Here is a 14620-nt window from a genome sequence, read left to right as displayed (position 1 = left end):
CGATAAAATATTTTTACTTGCAATAATTCTTCAATTTATCTTACCTGCTTCGAAAACGCGTTAGAGAGATTTTGATAGCCCACGCAGTGCAAGTGTTATTTTAAACGTCAAACTTCTATGAAATTATGACGTATAAATAACACGTGCACTGCGTGGGCTATCAAAATCGCTGCAGACTTTTCTTGGTCTAACTCTACTTTGTTTTTCATTTTAATATTACAGTTGTTTTGTTTTTCTTTCTTGTACTATACTCTGTATCTTTAGGTATTTAAATAAAAGTAAACAAAGAATTTGTAAATTTTCGGGTAGTTATAACATTTATTGGTTAACCAAACAAATACAAAACCGCCTGGATCTGTCACTGAACGACCTGACTTTAACCTACATTATTTGATCGTGTAATGTTTTCATCTACCCTCAACTGTGGCTTAAGGAGCCATTTGAAGGTAGATTTTGTTTACTTTTATTTAAATACCTAAAAGTACAGACTATACAACTAGTAAGAACTAGAAAACTGTTTTTCTCTCTCTTTGAAATTGCTTTTCCATTCGTTTTCCTTTTATAAAATGAAATAATAAAAAAGTTACCGTTGAAACCTACATTTGAACTTTCAAGATTTATATTTTATACCCATTTAAAGCTACCTATAGTACAGCTCCATCTAGTTTACAGTTTAGTGACTAAATAATTCGAAATACTACAAAAAGGTCTATATAAATACTATATCTATGTTTATATTTTTCAGATGGACGCATCAGTCTAAAGGCGAGCAGAGTGGTAGAAAAAGTGGTCCTTTAGGCCTTTTTATAGTTCCTTTAGATTTTGTTAAACTCTTTGTTTATAAAATATTAAAAATTATCTGAATTTTACAAATATTAAAACTATTATTGTTTAACTGACTGAAAAGATTTAACTTTGTAATTTCCGTACAATGCAGACTTAAGTAGAGCCAAAGTGTATTTATATTTATTTATTAGCTGGGTGATTGTTTGAGTTAAGTACCTAGTCTGTAAGTTTCAATAAATAATTTATTTAAACCCAGAATTGTTTTGTTTTATTATACGACCCCGACATTCAACGACATCTAGTGACGAGTAACAGTTAACTCTTAGGAAATAAATAGAATAAAGAAATTTTAATATTCATGAACATGCACATATCAACTAGTGTTGGTAAATTTAGGATCAGAAACATCCGTAGACAATGAACAATCGAATAAAATAACAACCATGTACTTACTCAAAAATAAGGTATAAATAAATAAAGAAATAGGTAAGCATAAAGTTCCAACTCCATACATCAGTTTTCTTCCCAAAACGCGAGTTATTTCGTAGTCTACATCTAACGTCAAGTAGTGGAATTATCAGTACCGCTACTCGACACTAGATGTCGCGAGGAACGAAAAGTCTAATGCCCAACCATTTTCAGCTAATATTATAACCGTATTAACCGGGATTCTATTGTTAACTCCTTCTGCTAAGCAGAGGCATAATCTGCTTGTAATATTAGTTGAAAATTGTTGAGCAATACACTTTTCGTCAGTCACGATACTTGTGACATCTAGTGTCAAGTAGCGGTACTGATAAATGTCGACTACGAAATAGCCCGCGTTTTGTATGGAATTAGCACTCTATCCTTACTAATTTATCTCTATGATCTGCTATTCGCTGTTGTTATGCCGTCCCGTCCCGGGATATCAGTTGAAAATAAATGTTATTGATACAATTTATTTTATAATACCGAGACGTCTAAGACGATGGCAAACAAGCATAATGCCACCAGTCTGATGGTGAGGTTTTACTTAGCCTACGGATATCATAGTATTTCCATGCACGTGGGACGTATCAAAAAACTAAACTACTTTGAATAGGCCCACACTTACTTACCACTTGTGATAAACCCAGATGATTAAAAACGTAATAAAAAACTTTTACTTATACACTGGCAAACCAACTTTGTCAGTAGAAAAAAGCGCGAAGTTCAAATTTTATATGGAAGACCCATCGTGAATATATTTTTAAAAGCCACCTTTTTCTACTGACGGAAATGGCTTGCCAAACTAGAGGTAAACCAAGATAAGTCTGCAACGATTTTGACAGCACAGCAGTGCATTTAAACGTTTAAAATAACACTTGAAATGCGTGTCTATAATTCTGCATTTGCTATAATAAAAAACCTACATAATTAAATAAACATAACGGGCCCAACTAGTCCTAATTGGGCTTTAAACACAATACTATTAAATTAATTTAGAAAGTTTACAAACAGGCGAAATGAAAACTCGAATGTGGATCTATTTCAACGGGTTTTAGATATTTACGAATTGGTATCCAGACGGGACTGATCAAATCGGTCGATTTTATCAGAAATGAAATTGGCATCAATTTCCAATTTTAGATTTATGGTCATATTAGAGCCCTCTAAATTGAAAAAATGCCCCAGAACGAAAATACTGGCCTCACAAATTGGTATTCTTCATTTTATCGGTAATATCGGTCATTATCGGCGAGCCAAATTGGTATTTGCGTCCGCACCTCCTGATTCGATCGGGCAATTGAATCAGATTGGCGAAAAATTGACTAATCTGGGTACGCCTTGAATTTGCACTCGTAAAGCTTATACCAAAGAAATAAATTTATTTCTTCTTAAAAAAAAGAGGGAGAATTTAGCATAGAGGCGTATTGTCAAAGTAGATTTTGTAGTCACAGTCAATTTACTGCCACCTTTCGAGACAGGATTGAAACTTTTAGAATATCATTTGTCTTTGATCCTTGTTCTTTCACTGATATATGTTAAAATTGTTAAATATCAAATAGTGTCGCCATCTACTCGAGTATAGGCCAACGGTATGGCACCATCTTTTCGAGTGATGGCAGTAAATTCACTGTGACTACAAAATTTACTTTGACAATACACCTTTATACTAAATTCTCTTTGCTAATACCAAATATACCAAAATGACAGATAAGTAAATAAAAATAATGAATAGCTAATTTCTTCGAGCAACACCGGCTTCCGACACATCGGAAGGGAGGGGCCCAAGCGATATCTCACCGTACAAATCTTTCTGCCATTTTTCGCGGGGGGAAAGGTGCACACAGTCGCACTTCTCACACACTTACATACAAAATCCAATCTGTAATGACGACACAAATACATAGAAAATGACACACGTCAAAGACAAATCTTGCAAACCTCGATCTCTTTTTGTGTACGGACGAGTGACAAGTGTCACAACACGCACACTAACACATTTTCGTTGAAGTATGTTATTGTATTCTGAGAGATGAGAAGTCGGATTTGTCGCTCGACCGATCCGCAATTTGTACTGAGCGAGCAAAATCGATAAATCCAACAATTACATGAGACTAAAATATAATAATTGTGTTTGAATGTAATTAAACGTATGATATGTAAAAAAAAATATTACATGTGAAATGTAACACTTTCTTTTTGTAAATTTGATGTCCCCGACCTCTTTTTATAACAAAAAACCAGGCAAACAGGCATTTTTGTGCAGCAGTGTTCACGCGCGCGTCTGGACTCGGTCTAGTGAAAAATCCAAGTGCAACTAGTTTTATTACCCGCGCTAGATTAGATTGACGCGCTAATCTTGTACCTCGGCAGAGGGGAAATAGTGCGAATGCCGCCTCCCTTCCGTGTTGCTCGAAGGCTAATTTAGGCTTGTAGAGTTGTAGCGTATGAAAGCCAATAATAGTTTATGTTGCTATCCGTCACTAGATGGAGCTGATATCAATTTCTTCCTTGTTACAGTTACAATTGAAAAGCTCCTGCGCTCGTGCCCAGACATCGAAAACATCTATGTGCTGATCCGGAGCAAGAAGGGGAAAGACCCAAAGACTAGGCTCAATGAAATGCTGGACGATTTTGTAAGTTAGCCGATTTTTACAAGCTTTAATTAAGTTTCACCTGTCCCTATGGTAGGTAGAGGCACAGAGAAATATAGTAAGAAAGTGCTCACTCCATACATCAGTTTTGGTACCAAAACGACTATTATTTTCGGAGTCGACATCTAGCATCAAGTAGCGTAATTATCTTGAGCAATTAGTATGAGCACTCTATGTATTTTTTTCTCTATGGTAGAGGTAAGGAAAACAATCTCCATGTATCAAAAAGCGTCGGTTAAAAACCTTAAATAGGTGGCGCTACAATACCTAGAATACTTGATAAAATTTTTCAAATCATTGACAGCGCACTTTACTCCGTTAATAACGCCTACGTTCTTAGCTACTCTAGCGCTACTCTGGAGAAATTTGGAACTATTATTTACAACTGACTGCTGGACACTCTTACAACTGTTCTACCATAAGAGATCTCACTCCTTTTACGGGGTGTGTGCTTGTCCCGTTGTCTGTGTCAAATCTCAAGTCTGTAATCAAATCTTGCAACTTAAATTTGACCCACTACCCGGATTCCGATAAGGCTGAAAATTTTAAGTAAGTCGGGTGACAATGCAATATTATGGTACCATCGAGCTGATCTCATGATGGAGACAGGAGGTGGCCATAGGAACTCTGTGATAAAACAACGCAACCTAATTGTGTTTGGGGTTATAAGAATTGTCTCGATGAGTATTAGTTACCCGTGGAAAGAAAAGTACAGTCAGCAATCAAAAATGAAATTATCGCCACAAACTTATTTTACACAATTTGTTTGCCAGCTGTTCCAGAGAGCTCACCAAGAGAACCCCAAAGGCATTTTCAAGGTCATCCCCATCGTCGGTGACATGGAGCTGCCAGGGCTCGGCATCAGTGAAGAGGACAGGAAGACAATTATCAGCAAGGTAAGAAAGAGATAAATATAGACCATTGTTTTCGGTTGTGAAAAGTGATATTTTACATTAAACGTCTGAGTTCTATAGACTGACCACGCTATCTTTGCACAAACATGGCACACATAGACGCCAATGGCGCATGCAATGCAATGCATTTACTTTGTTCTACCAAAAAATATTAGTTCTTCCTTGTTACCACTAGATGTCGCCACTAAACTAACAAACGCGCCATCTATCCACAGACGACGATAATAATCAACGCCGCAGCCACTGTAAAGTTCGATGAGAAACTGTCAATAGCAACCAATATCAACGTGCGGGGTGCGAGGGAAGTCATCGCACTAGCTAAGGAGTGTAAAAACTTGAAGGCACTAACACACATTTCGACTGCGTTCTCACATACACATGTCAAGTGTGTGGAGGAGAGGTGAGTTGATTTCAGCGCCATCTTGTGAATTTTGGAACTAACTATTTACCAATAAATATGTAATGATGTGTAATACTTTGTTATGGGGCATGCAATTTACCACCTATAAGACTAAGCGAATTCTAAAGACGCCTCGCTGAGAAAGGGTTTAGGAGCGAAAAAGTCTGGGTGTGTCCTATGGTGAGGCTTTTAGTTTATAACACCTAAAAAACATATATTCTTTTTCTTTCAGATTCTACGAGCCCCCCATGACCGTGGAAGCGCTAGAAGCAATCGCACAGATTGATGAAAACCTACTAGAAGATATCACACCCAAGTAAGCAAATTCATTCATGATTCATTTATCAAACAAAGAAATGATAAAAACTAATGACAAAAGTATGCTTAATAGTAGATTGCTAACTAAGTGGTGAAAGGCACCTGAGTTGAACACTCTACTTTGAATCCATTAAAAACCATAATTTTAATTGATTATCGTAAAAAAAAGCTACTGAGAAGTACGTGTTCTACAGCGGAAATGTATCATTTTGTCCACACTTTTTTAGAACAATAACGACCCACTTTAACGACCATGAGAAATGAAAACCCTCTCTCTTTACAGACTGCTCGGCAAGTACCCCAACACCTACTGCTTCACCAAAGCCGTCGCTGAAGAGGCCGTGCGCAAATACGGTGAAGGCATGCCTATCTGCATCGTCAGGCCATCGATAGGTGAGTTCTAAGCTGAAATAAGAGATGGGCGTGTAAAATAAAGACCTGAATTCACAGATATTTGATTTGGATCTTTTCTCTCTGAATTTCAACAAGCTTATCCCAGAATTTATTACAAATTGTCTTATCAATGTCACATGATTGTTACTGAGATCTAATTGAAAACAATAAAACAAAACAGCTGACTCGATAGGCCTTGATTTCTTGAACCTCCATAATTTCATCAGATTCTCGCTTACGAAAGCTACTATATTGTAATTTTTGCAGAGGCAGAGTTTGCCACTGTTAAATTTTTACTGTATTAGGCCATGGAGTATCGTCCTCGACATTCGTCGTCGACTTAAGTCCTTCATGTCAATTTCTGCTATTTTGAACTGTTTCCAAAAACGAAATGACGGAAAAATTCTAACTACCAAACCTGCTCACAAAATTTCATAAGAATCGGTTGAGAATTGTGACTTGTAGAGAAGAACATCTGGACATACGAAATCATTTTGCCCAAGTTAAAGGATGACTCACGCTAGACCGGGCCGTGCCCGGGCCGAGGCGTCCGACACTTCATTTTCTATAACGGCTGATCGGTGATCACGTGGTGCTTTCCATAGAAAACGAAGTGCCGTAAGCTCCGGCCCGGTCTAGCGTGAGTCATCCTTAACACGGAGACCTTCACTAACGCTTCGGTCAATTAATTTCAGTGGTATCAACATACGAAGAACCTGTGCGCGGCTGGACTGACAGCGTCTATGGACCCTCTGGTCTCATGGTTGGAATCGGTTGTGGGGTACGTAGGGCTCTTTTCTTACTAGCTCTTTCAAAACCTGACCAGGCGTGGCTCACTCCGCGATTTCGTCGCGTCGCTACAGGTACATGCGGCCCACACCAACTTTTGGTGTCTTGTAGTCTTGGCTACCCCGTAGTAAGTAGGTACTGGCCGCCTCTTTCTCAGCACCCATCATAACTGCCGCCCCTAATACCTGCCCGCCCTAGGCCCGGGCCCACTGGACCTTAGCGTAAATCTGCTACTGACCTACAGGCAACATGCCAATCGCTATCGCTCCGTAGCGAACGAAACGCAACTGTCACTGAAACACTAATATGGAAGAGCGATAGAGAGCCACAAAGCGATTGTCACATTGGCTAGGCCGCCTGGTCTGATATCATATAACTTCTTGTATTTCAGGTTCTTCGCACAATGTACATGGACACAGATAAGCAGGTCGACCTGGTGCCCGTAGACTACGTAGTCAACTCCCTGCTGGCCGCCACCTGGCACACTGCCAAGAACTTTAGAGAAAAGTAAGTAGAGATTGGTATTTTTATTTATCTAAGAATGTAAAAGTCTGGCCTACCATTCTTCGTAATCTTCAAGAATGAAGATTCAATTGAAATTTATTAACTCACATTTATAGACGGGTCTAACGCGAAATTTATTCAATTACCTTTATTTACCGACGTTTCGACACAGGTTTCACTGGTCGTGGTCGCGGCTAACACGACCAGTGTAATAGTGGTAACAGACTATCGCACCGCACCAAGGTCATTGTGCGACGCACCTATAAGTAAGAGCGAGAAAGCAATATCTCTTTCTCAAGAAATTTACCTTCTTGCCAAATTTCACCTAAAGCGGTTCAGTTGTTTAGCCATGAAAAGGCGACAAAGAGGCAGACATAATTACTTACACATTTATAATAGTTACTAGTACAGTTCTAATGGGATTTATAGCCATAAAGCTGATTATTTTTGACTAGTATTGTTACTACTTGGCTTGGCACCGACTTCAAACATATCAGTTGGTAACGCATAGACTTCAAAAAGGATAATATTTTATTTCATCCTTTTTGAAGTCGGTTTGATTTTATTTGTAAAAAGTTTTTATTTTTCCATTTTTAGTTTTAACGCATTGTTAAGAGCGCGACGCATGAATGAAAAACAAGATCATGTTTAACACTAAATTCGTGTATCTACTTTAATAAATATGTACTCAGGAATTTTCTCGAGTCCGTCTGGGAAATTATAATTCCTGTCACTACACTAAATCCATCCTCCGCCCCGCCACTGACCCAATCCCTCAACGCCCCGATCACTCAACCTCACAGCGCATCAACCCCTGATCCAGGAACCCCTCTATCCTGAACCAGAAACCCTTCAACCGCCATTCCCCGACCCCTTAATCCCTGACCCCTTAACTCCTAACCCTAACCCCCGATCAGTAGCCTTACCAGCTTACCACGAGTTTGACATTGATATATTCGCTAGCGTGTGTGTAACTTACTTTCTTTGCATCTCGCTCGTACTGGCATATTAGTGCGAGCGAGATGCATAAAAAGTAGTTAGCGAATATGTCAATGTCAAACTCGTGGTAAGGCTACTGATCGGGGGTAGTGTCAAACTCATGGTAAGGCTACAGTCGCACGTCGCACTACATCAAATTGGTGGTTTTCGGAAGCAAATGCTCGAGTTACTTTAGAAAACACCGAAATCACTTTACACGTGCCTTTAAGAATTGAGGAGTTCCCTCGATTCCTCATGGATCCCATCATCAGAACAGAACCAAATTAATATGGGACCAACTTGGAGGTAGCTCCTTTCAAACAAAAAAAGAATTACTCAAATCGGACTACGGATGTCGGAGTAATCGGTGAACGTACATAGAAAAAAAAACATAGCCACAACCGAATACAGAACCTCCTCCTTCTATGAAATTGAAGTCGGTTAAAAAAACATGTTTCATAAAAAAATCATAAATAGCTGCCTATTTTGTACAATGTACTTCCAATATGCCGCTATGGATATGAATGCTACCTAATAATATCGGAATTCATAGAAAAGAACCAATAGGAAATCAGGCTCTGCTGAATTGAAATGCGCCCCTGAATATAATAAACGTCCAATGTCTATATTGTCTAATCTACTAATCCTGAAATGTCTCCTGTTCCAGCCAAACTTCAGACATCCCAATCTACAACTTCGTGTCTGGCGCGCAGAACCCGCTGAAATGGAGCGCCTTCATCGAGATGAACCAGAAGTATGGGATCGAGAAACCCACCACTAAGGCTGTTTGGTAGGTTACATTTTTGATCATAATCTTCCTCGCGTTATCCTGGCATTCTGCCACGGCTCATAGGATTGACGTAGGCAATATAATAGTTTTTACGGAGCAACTGCCATCTGACTTTCCAACCCAGAGGGTACACTAGACCTTATTGGGATTAGTCCGGTTTCCTCACGATGTTACAGTTTTGATATTTGGCTACATTTCAGTGCGGCTTATGTACGAAATATCATTTGATATTTACCAGTCGCTTTTCGGCGAAGGAAAACATCGTGAGGAAACCGGACTAATCCCAATAAGACCTAGCTTACTTTCTGAGTTAGAAGGTCAGATGGCAGTCGCATTAGTAAAAATTAGTGCCTACGCTAATTCTTAGGATTAGTTGCTAAGGGGACCCCAGGCGGGAGCCGGCATTTTGCCACGGCTCATAGTACCTAGTTTTTACGAAAGCGACTGCCATCTAACTTTCCAACCCAGAGGGTAAGCTAGGCCCATACTAGGCCTTATTGAGATTAGTCCGGTTTCCTCACGATGTTTTCCTTAGAAAAGCAACTGGTAAATATCAAATGATATTTCGTACATAAGTTCCGAAAAACTCATTGGTATGAGCCGGGGTTTGAACCCGCAACCTCCGGATTGAAAGTCACACACAGATGTGTCTGTGGAATTCTTCATTTGTATTAGAGGCTACAACTTAATGTTTATTAATTTTCAGGTACTACGGGCTGACACCGACTAGCAACTACCTGGTGTTCCTAGTCCTCAACTTCTTCCTGCATTTCTTGCCCGCCCTCATCGTTGATGGCTACTGTACACTAGTGGGACGTAAACGAGTGTAAGTACCCACAACTCTCACATGCATATAGGCCCCGTGCATGAACTATAGGGGGCAGTGTTGCCAACTCGGATTTTGAAAAAATGCTAGACTAATGTCTAGATTATGCCAAAGATTTTTGAAATATGCTAAAAAAAATGCTAAAATGTCACTTGAAAATAGACACTTAAAATAATATGGTGTCTAAAAATATTCACTAAAAGACACCGTACTTTATCAGTAGAAAAAGGCCCGAAATGCAAATTTTCTATGGGATGATAATCCTTCGCGCCTACTTTTTTTTTAATTTGTCGTTTTTATTTACTAACGGAATGGCTTGACAGAATATAGTTACGACGGTTACGAGTCTGCTGTTGTTTGGCAATATAGGCTGGCTGCAGACGCACGGAATTTTCATTCGGTTTCCGGACGGTCAGGTGTGAACGGGACGTCGCTATACACATGTCTCGTTTGCACCTGTCATTCCGTACGGAACATTCCGTGCGTCTGTGGCCAGCCTTATTATTGACCAAGTGAGCTCAAAATGCGAGCAAAGCTTCTCCATTTCAGGCGTATAACCGCGAACATTGAAAATCGAAAATTTCCAGCAACTATCTCTGTTAATCTAATTACGCCTTAATTGGAGTAAAAGAGGTAGTTGCTCGAAATTTTCATTATCGACGTTCGTGGTAGGCCCTCTGTAAATTTTAATAGAGACAGAAAGCGTTTCGTTGACATAGTGCAAACGATTGGCATCTTGGCTAGGCGTGTTATATTATATATAGCGTGGAGCGGGCTTAGTAAACTGCAACATAACCTTTCATAAACCGCATAAAGATATCACTAGATGGTGCTGTACTTCAAACTCATGTTTCCCGGCCTATTATTCTAAAATATATTATTTACAGAATGCTAAAATTCTACAACAAAGTGATGAAACTGGCCAGAATCCTGTTCTACTTCACGATGCAAGAGTGGCACTTCTCAGACCGCGGCGTGCGGGCCGTATGGGGTAGTTTAGACCCCTCAGACCGTGTGGTCTTCCCCTTCAACATGTCTGAAATGTCTTGGGATTACCACGCTGAGACATTTATTGTCGGTGAGTAACATTGCCTATTAAGATTTAATATGTAACCCTTTAGGTGTCTGGGCCATACGGGGTAGTTGTGACCCAGTAGACAATGGTCTTCTTCTTCAACATGTCCGAAATGTCTTGGGATTATCACGCGGAGACATTTATTGTCGGTGAGTAATATTAGTAAGAAGTATATGTAGAGCTTTAGGTAAGTGTCTCGGCCATACGGGGTAGTTTAGACCCCTCAGACCGTGTGGTCTTTCCCTTTAACATGTCCGAAATGTCTTGGGATTATCACGCTGAAACATTTATTGTCGGTGAGTAATATTAAGACATACCTATATATTTAAACTTTAGGTAAGTGTGTGGGCCATACGGGGTAGTTTAGACCCAGTAGATAGTGGTTTTCTCTTTAATTTGTCTAAAATATCTTGGGACTACCATGCTGAGGCACTTCTCAGACCGCGGCGTGCGGGCCGTATGAGGCAGTTTAGACCCCTCAGACCGTGTGGTCTTTCCCTTCAACATGTCTGAAATGTCTTGGGATTATCACACTGAGACATTTATTGTCGGCGAGTATGATAAAAGTCGTTTAGACCCGTCAAACCGCGTGGTTTTCCCTTTCAACATCTCCGAGAATTCCGGTAAGTAAAATTTGTAGAACTATATGTAGCGCTAAAGGTAAGTATCTGGGCCATATGGGGTCATTTAGAGCCCTTAGACCGTGTAGTCTTCCATTTCAACAACAGGGATATTTCTTGGGATTACTATGGCTCATACATCATTATTGGTGAGCATGATAAACGTTTTTGTTTTACGGGGTAGTTTACACCCGTCAGACCACGAGATTCTTGCTTTTCAACAGCAGCAAGTGTGTCATTGAAAAAACAGGAGGATACCTCCTAAAGATTATTTTTTAGGGTTCCGTACCCAAAGGGTAAAACGGGACCCTATTACTAAGACTTCGCTGTCCGTCCGTCCGTCCGTCCGTCCGTCCGTCTGTCACCAGGCTGTATCTCACGAACCGTGATAGCTAGACAGTTGAAATTTTCACAGATGATGTATTTCTGTTGCCGCTATAACAACAAATACTAAAAACAGAATAAAATAAAGATTTAAATGGGGCTCCCATACAATAAACGTGATTTTTGACCAAAGTTAAGCAACGTCGGGAGTGGTCAGTACTTGGATTGGTGACCGTTTTTTTTTGCTTTTTTTTTTTGTTTTTTTTTTTATATGGTACGGAACCCTTCGTGCGCGAGCCCGACTCGCACTTGCCCGATTTTTACTTTTTACATCCCTGATACTAAAATGACAGTTAGATTGCTTAACAATTGCTGATGATATTTTTTTACAGGTCTTCGCGTATACCTGGTGAAAGACGACCTCTCCACTTTGCCAGAGGCCAAGAAAAAGTGGGACAGGTAAGTTTAACGGCATTCATTAAATGTTTCTAACTTGTTTCACTTTGCGCACCATCTATTGGAAAGATGGAATAACTTTTCGTTTCTTGATCTGGTTTTCAATATTCTATGTAAATGACAGCTGGTTTTTAAACATTTGATTTCCTATCTTATATATACGAGTCAATATTACAAGATTTACAAGCATACGTACAATTTGGCGGCATGTTTTAAATAGGTATTGCACAAAATTAAATGTATTAGTTAGCAACAAACTAATTTTGAGATACCTATACATACCTAAAAGGTTTTTTAAGTAATTAAGTACCTTATTCTTTGAGTATTTTATACCCTCCTAAGACCTACAGTACCTCCTTATTTCGATGAAATTTTTATCCTATTCAATTGGAACAGTCGCTTTTGCTTTGTTTCATTCAATTGTCCAACAACGCAAAATCAACTTTATTTCCTACATTGTAGATTCAAATTTCAGTGGCAAATTTTAGATTTTTCATTTGTACGGCTGGGCATTAGGAGGATAAGGAAGAATAAAAAATATCAATTAACCTTTTAACCGCCATTTTGTCTTATTTGTCAGACCGCGGCGAAATGAGCCCGATTCTGTGTCTTTTATAGGATGGCCAAATAACAAGTGCATTCCCATTAAATAACAAGTATGACCCCAAAACCTCCCTGACAACGGGAATGCACTTATTTTTTGGCCACTGTAATATCAGACTACGGCGGTTAAAAGGTTAAAAAAATAGCAAAGCGAAAAGGAGAAAATTTACCAAAAATTCCTTTTTCCCTTGCAGACTCTACTACCTCCACCAGTTCGTGAAGCTGGTGTTCTTCGGTCTGCTGCTGAACCTCGGGTATCTCGCGCTACGGTCTATCTCAAGAGTAGTGCTAGGGTAGATAGATAATTTGAGGTTAGGAAACTTGAGATTATTTTACGTGTATAGTCTTTCGATTTGTAGCTGGCCCCGACGGCTAATCCTTTGTCTATTGTTAAGTAAAACCGCACATGCTAATTACCTGCAAAAAAGAGTCTTAATTATTTTAATGGGCATCTGAGCGCGGGCTAGTCCAACGCTCAAAAAACCAGTGTTGTTGCGCTCTTCGATAACGCGCCTTTGTTACGCATCTCATCTGGATGACACATTTTAGACTGGTTCGACTCGCCAGCACTCAGTAACCGTAGAGAATTACACGACCCTTTTTTACAGGTAGAGGCACGTGCGGTTTTCTTTAACAATAGACAAAGGATTAGCGGCCCGGGGCCAGCTACAAATCGACAGACTATACCTATACATTATCTCAGATGATTTTTCGGGCACAGACCCTAATCTTTTAAACAAAATGTATTGTTTCCTTTATGCAGTGGTTACACTGCTTATTGCTAATAGCCCCGACATAAGTAACGGGAACAAGCCCGTTTAAAAAGCAAACTTACCATTCTATTTATATGGTTCAAATTCATGAAGCGGCCCATTCGGAGATAGCACGTTTTGTTATCTCCAAAGATGACACCACCCTGATTGTTCTCTGAATGAGCTGTCACATAAATTTGAACTTTAATACTATCACAGTAGTTGCTTTTTAAACGACATGGTTGCTTTGGCACGTGCTGTAGACCGCTCTTAAAAGAAACAAAGGCTTCTGTTTAACAGATTAGAATTAGAAAATATCATCTGAGAAAATATATACTATAGGTAAAGTTAGATGAGTTTATTGAAGGTGAAAAGATGATATGAAAAAGGTCAATAATAACCATAGAGAAATATAAGGAAAGAGTGGTAACTCCATACATCAGTTTTCTTACCAAAACGCGAGTTATTTCGTAGTCGACATCTAGCGTCAGTAACGGAATTTATCAGTACTGCTAGTCGACAATAGATGTCGCGACGAAAAAGTCCGTGACCGTAATTATTTATTTATTTATTTAAACTTTAATGCACAAAGTATATACAAAAATGTACAAATGGCGTAATTATATTAAACATATTTAAGAATCGATTAGTGTTTTCCAAAATTAAAATTTTATATGTATTTATTTATAATGATATATTTGTAATTTTGTATGACCTATACTTGTTAAAAATATCCGTCCAAACACAAATGAGATTTAAAAAGTTCAAAGTGTGATCGTATTTTTTAATGTTTTATTTTTAAATATATTACTTTATTGCTTAAGACTTTAATGTGATATCAACATATGATCTGAACCTTTACATTCAGATAAAAATTTCAGATCAATTTCAACTACTTATATATTAAATTAATATAACAGATTTAGAACATGACATTATACTTTATTTTTTAGCAAATAAACATATTATA

General features: G+C 38.8%; 1 protein-coding gene and 1 long non-coding RNA gene across 3 annotated transcripts in view; one reads left to right on the top strand and one right to left on the bottom strand.

The window, feature by feature from the left end:
• LOC134803720 (fatty acyl-CoA reductase wat-like) overlaps window positions 1-13255 on the top strand; it is a 47753-nt gene extending 34498 nt beyond the window's left edge. Inside the window, exons 4-15 of one of the 2 annotated variants that reach the window (XM_063776529.1) lie at window positions 3775-3890; window positions 4682-4804; window positions 5038-5222; window positions 5455-5538; window positions 5824-5933; window positions 6629-6714; window positions 7114-7229; window positions 8872-8994; window positions 9701-9820; window positions 10708-10898; window positions 12232-12298; window positions 13093-13255. In XM_063776529.1, coding sequence (XP_063632599.1) covers window positions 3775-3890; window positions 4682-4804; window positions 5038-5222; window positions 5455-5538; window positions 5824-5933; window positions 6629-6714; window positions 7114-7229; window positions 8872-8994; window positions 9701-9820; window positions 10708-10898; window positions 12232-12298; window positions 13093-13195 — 1424 coding nt within the window. In that variant the 3' untranslated portion in view covers window positions 13196-13255. The remainder of the gene's footprint in view (window positions 1-3774; window positions 3891-4681; window positions 4805-5037; window positions 5223-5454; window positions 5539-5823; window positions 5934-6628; window positions 6715-7113; window positions 7230-8871; window positions 8995-9700; window positions 9821-10707; window positions 10899-12231; window positions 12299-13092) is intronic. The other variant, XM_063776530.1, reaches the window with a different exon arrangement.
• Window positions 1-14620, bottom strand: part of LOC134803830 (uncharacterized) — a 180380-nt gene that overhangs the window by 162318 nt on the left and 3442 nt on the right. The gene's annotated exons all lie outside the window — the stretch shown is intronic.

Source organism: Cydia splendana, chromosome 27, assembly GCF_910591565.1.
Source record: "Cydia splendana chromosome 27, ilCydSple1.2, whole genome shotgun sequence".
NCBI classification, from domain to species: domain Eukaryota; kingdom Metazoa; phylum Arthropoda; class Insecta; order Lepidoptera; family Tortricidae; genus Cydia; species Cydia splendana.
The sequence above is the reverse complement of the archived record's forward strand: the minus strand, read 5'-3'. Positions and strand labels throughout refer to the sequence as shown.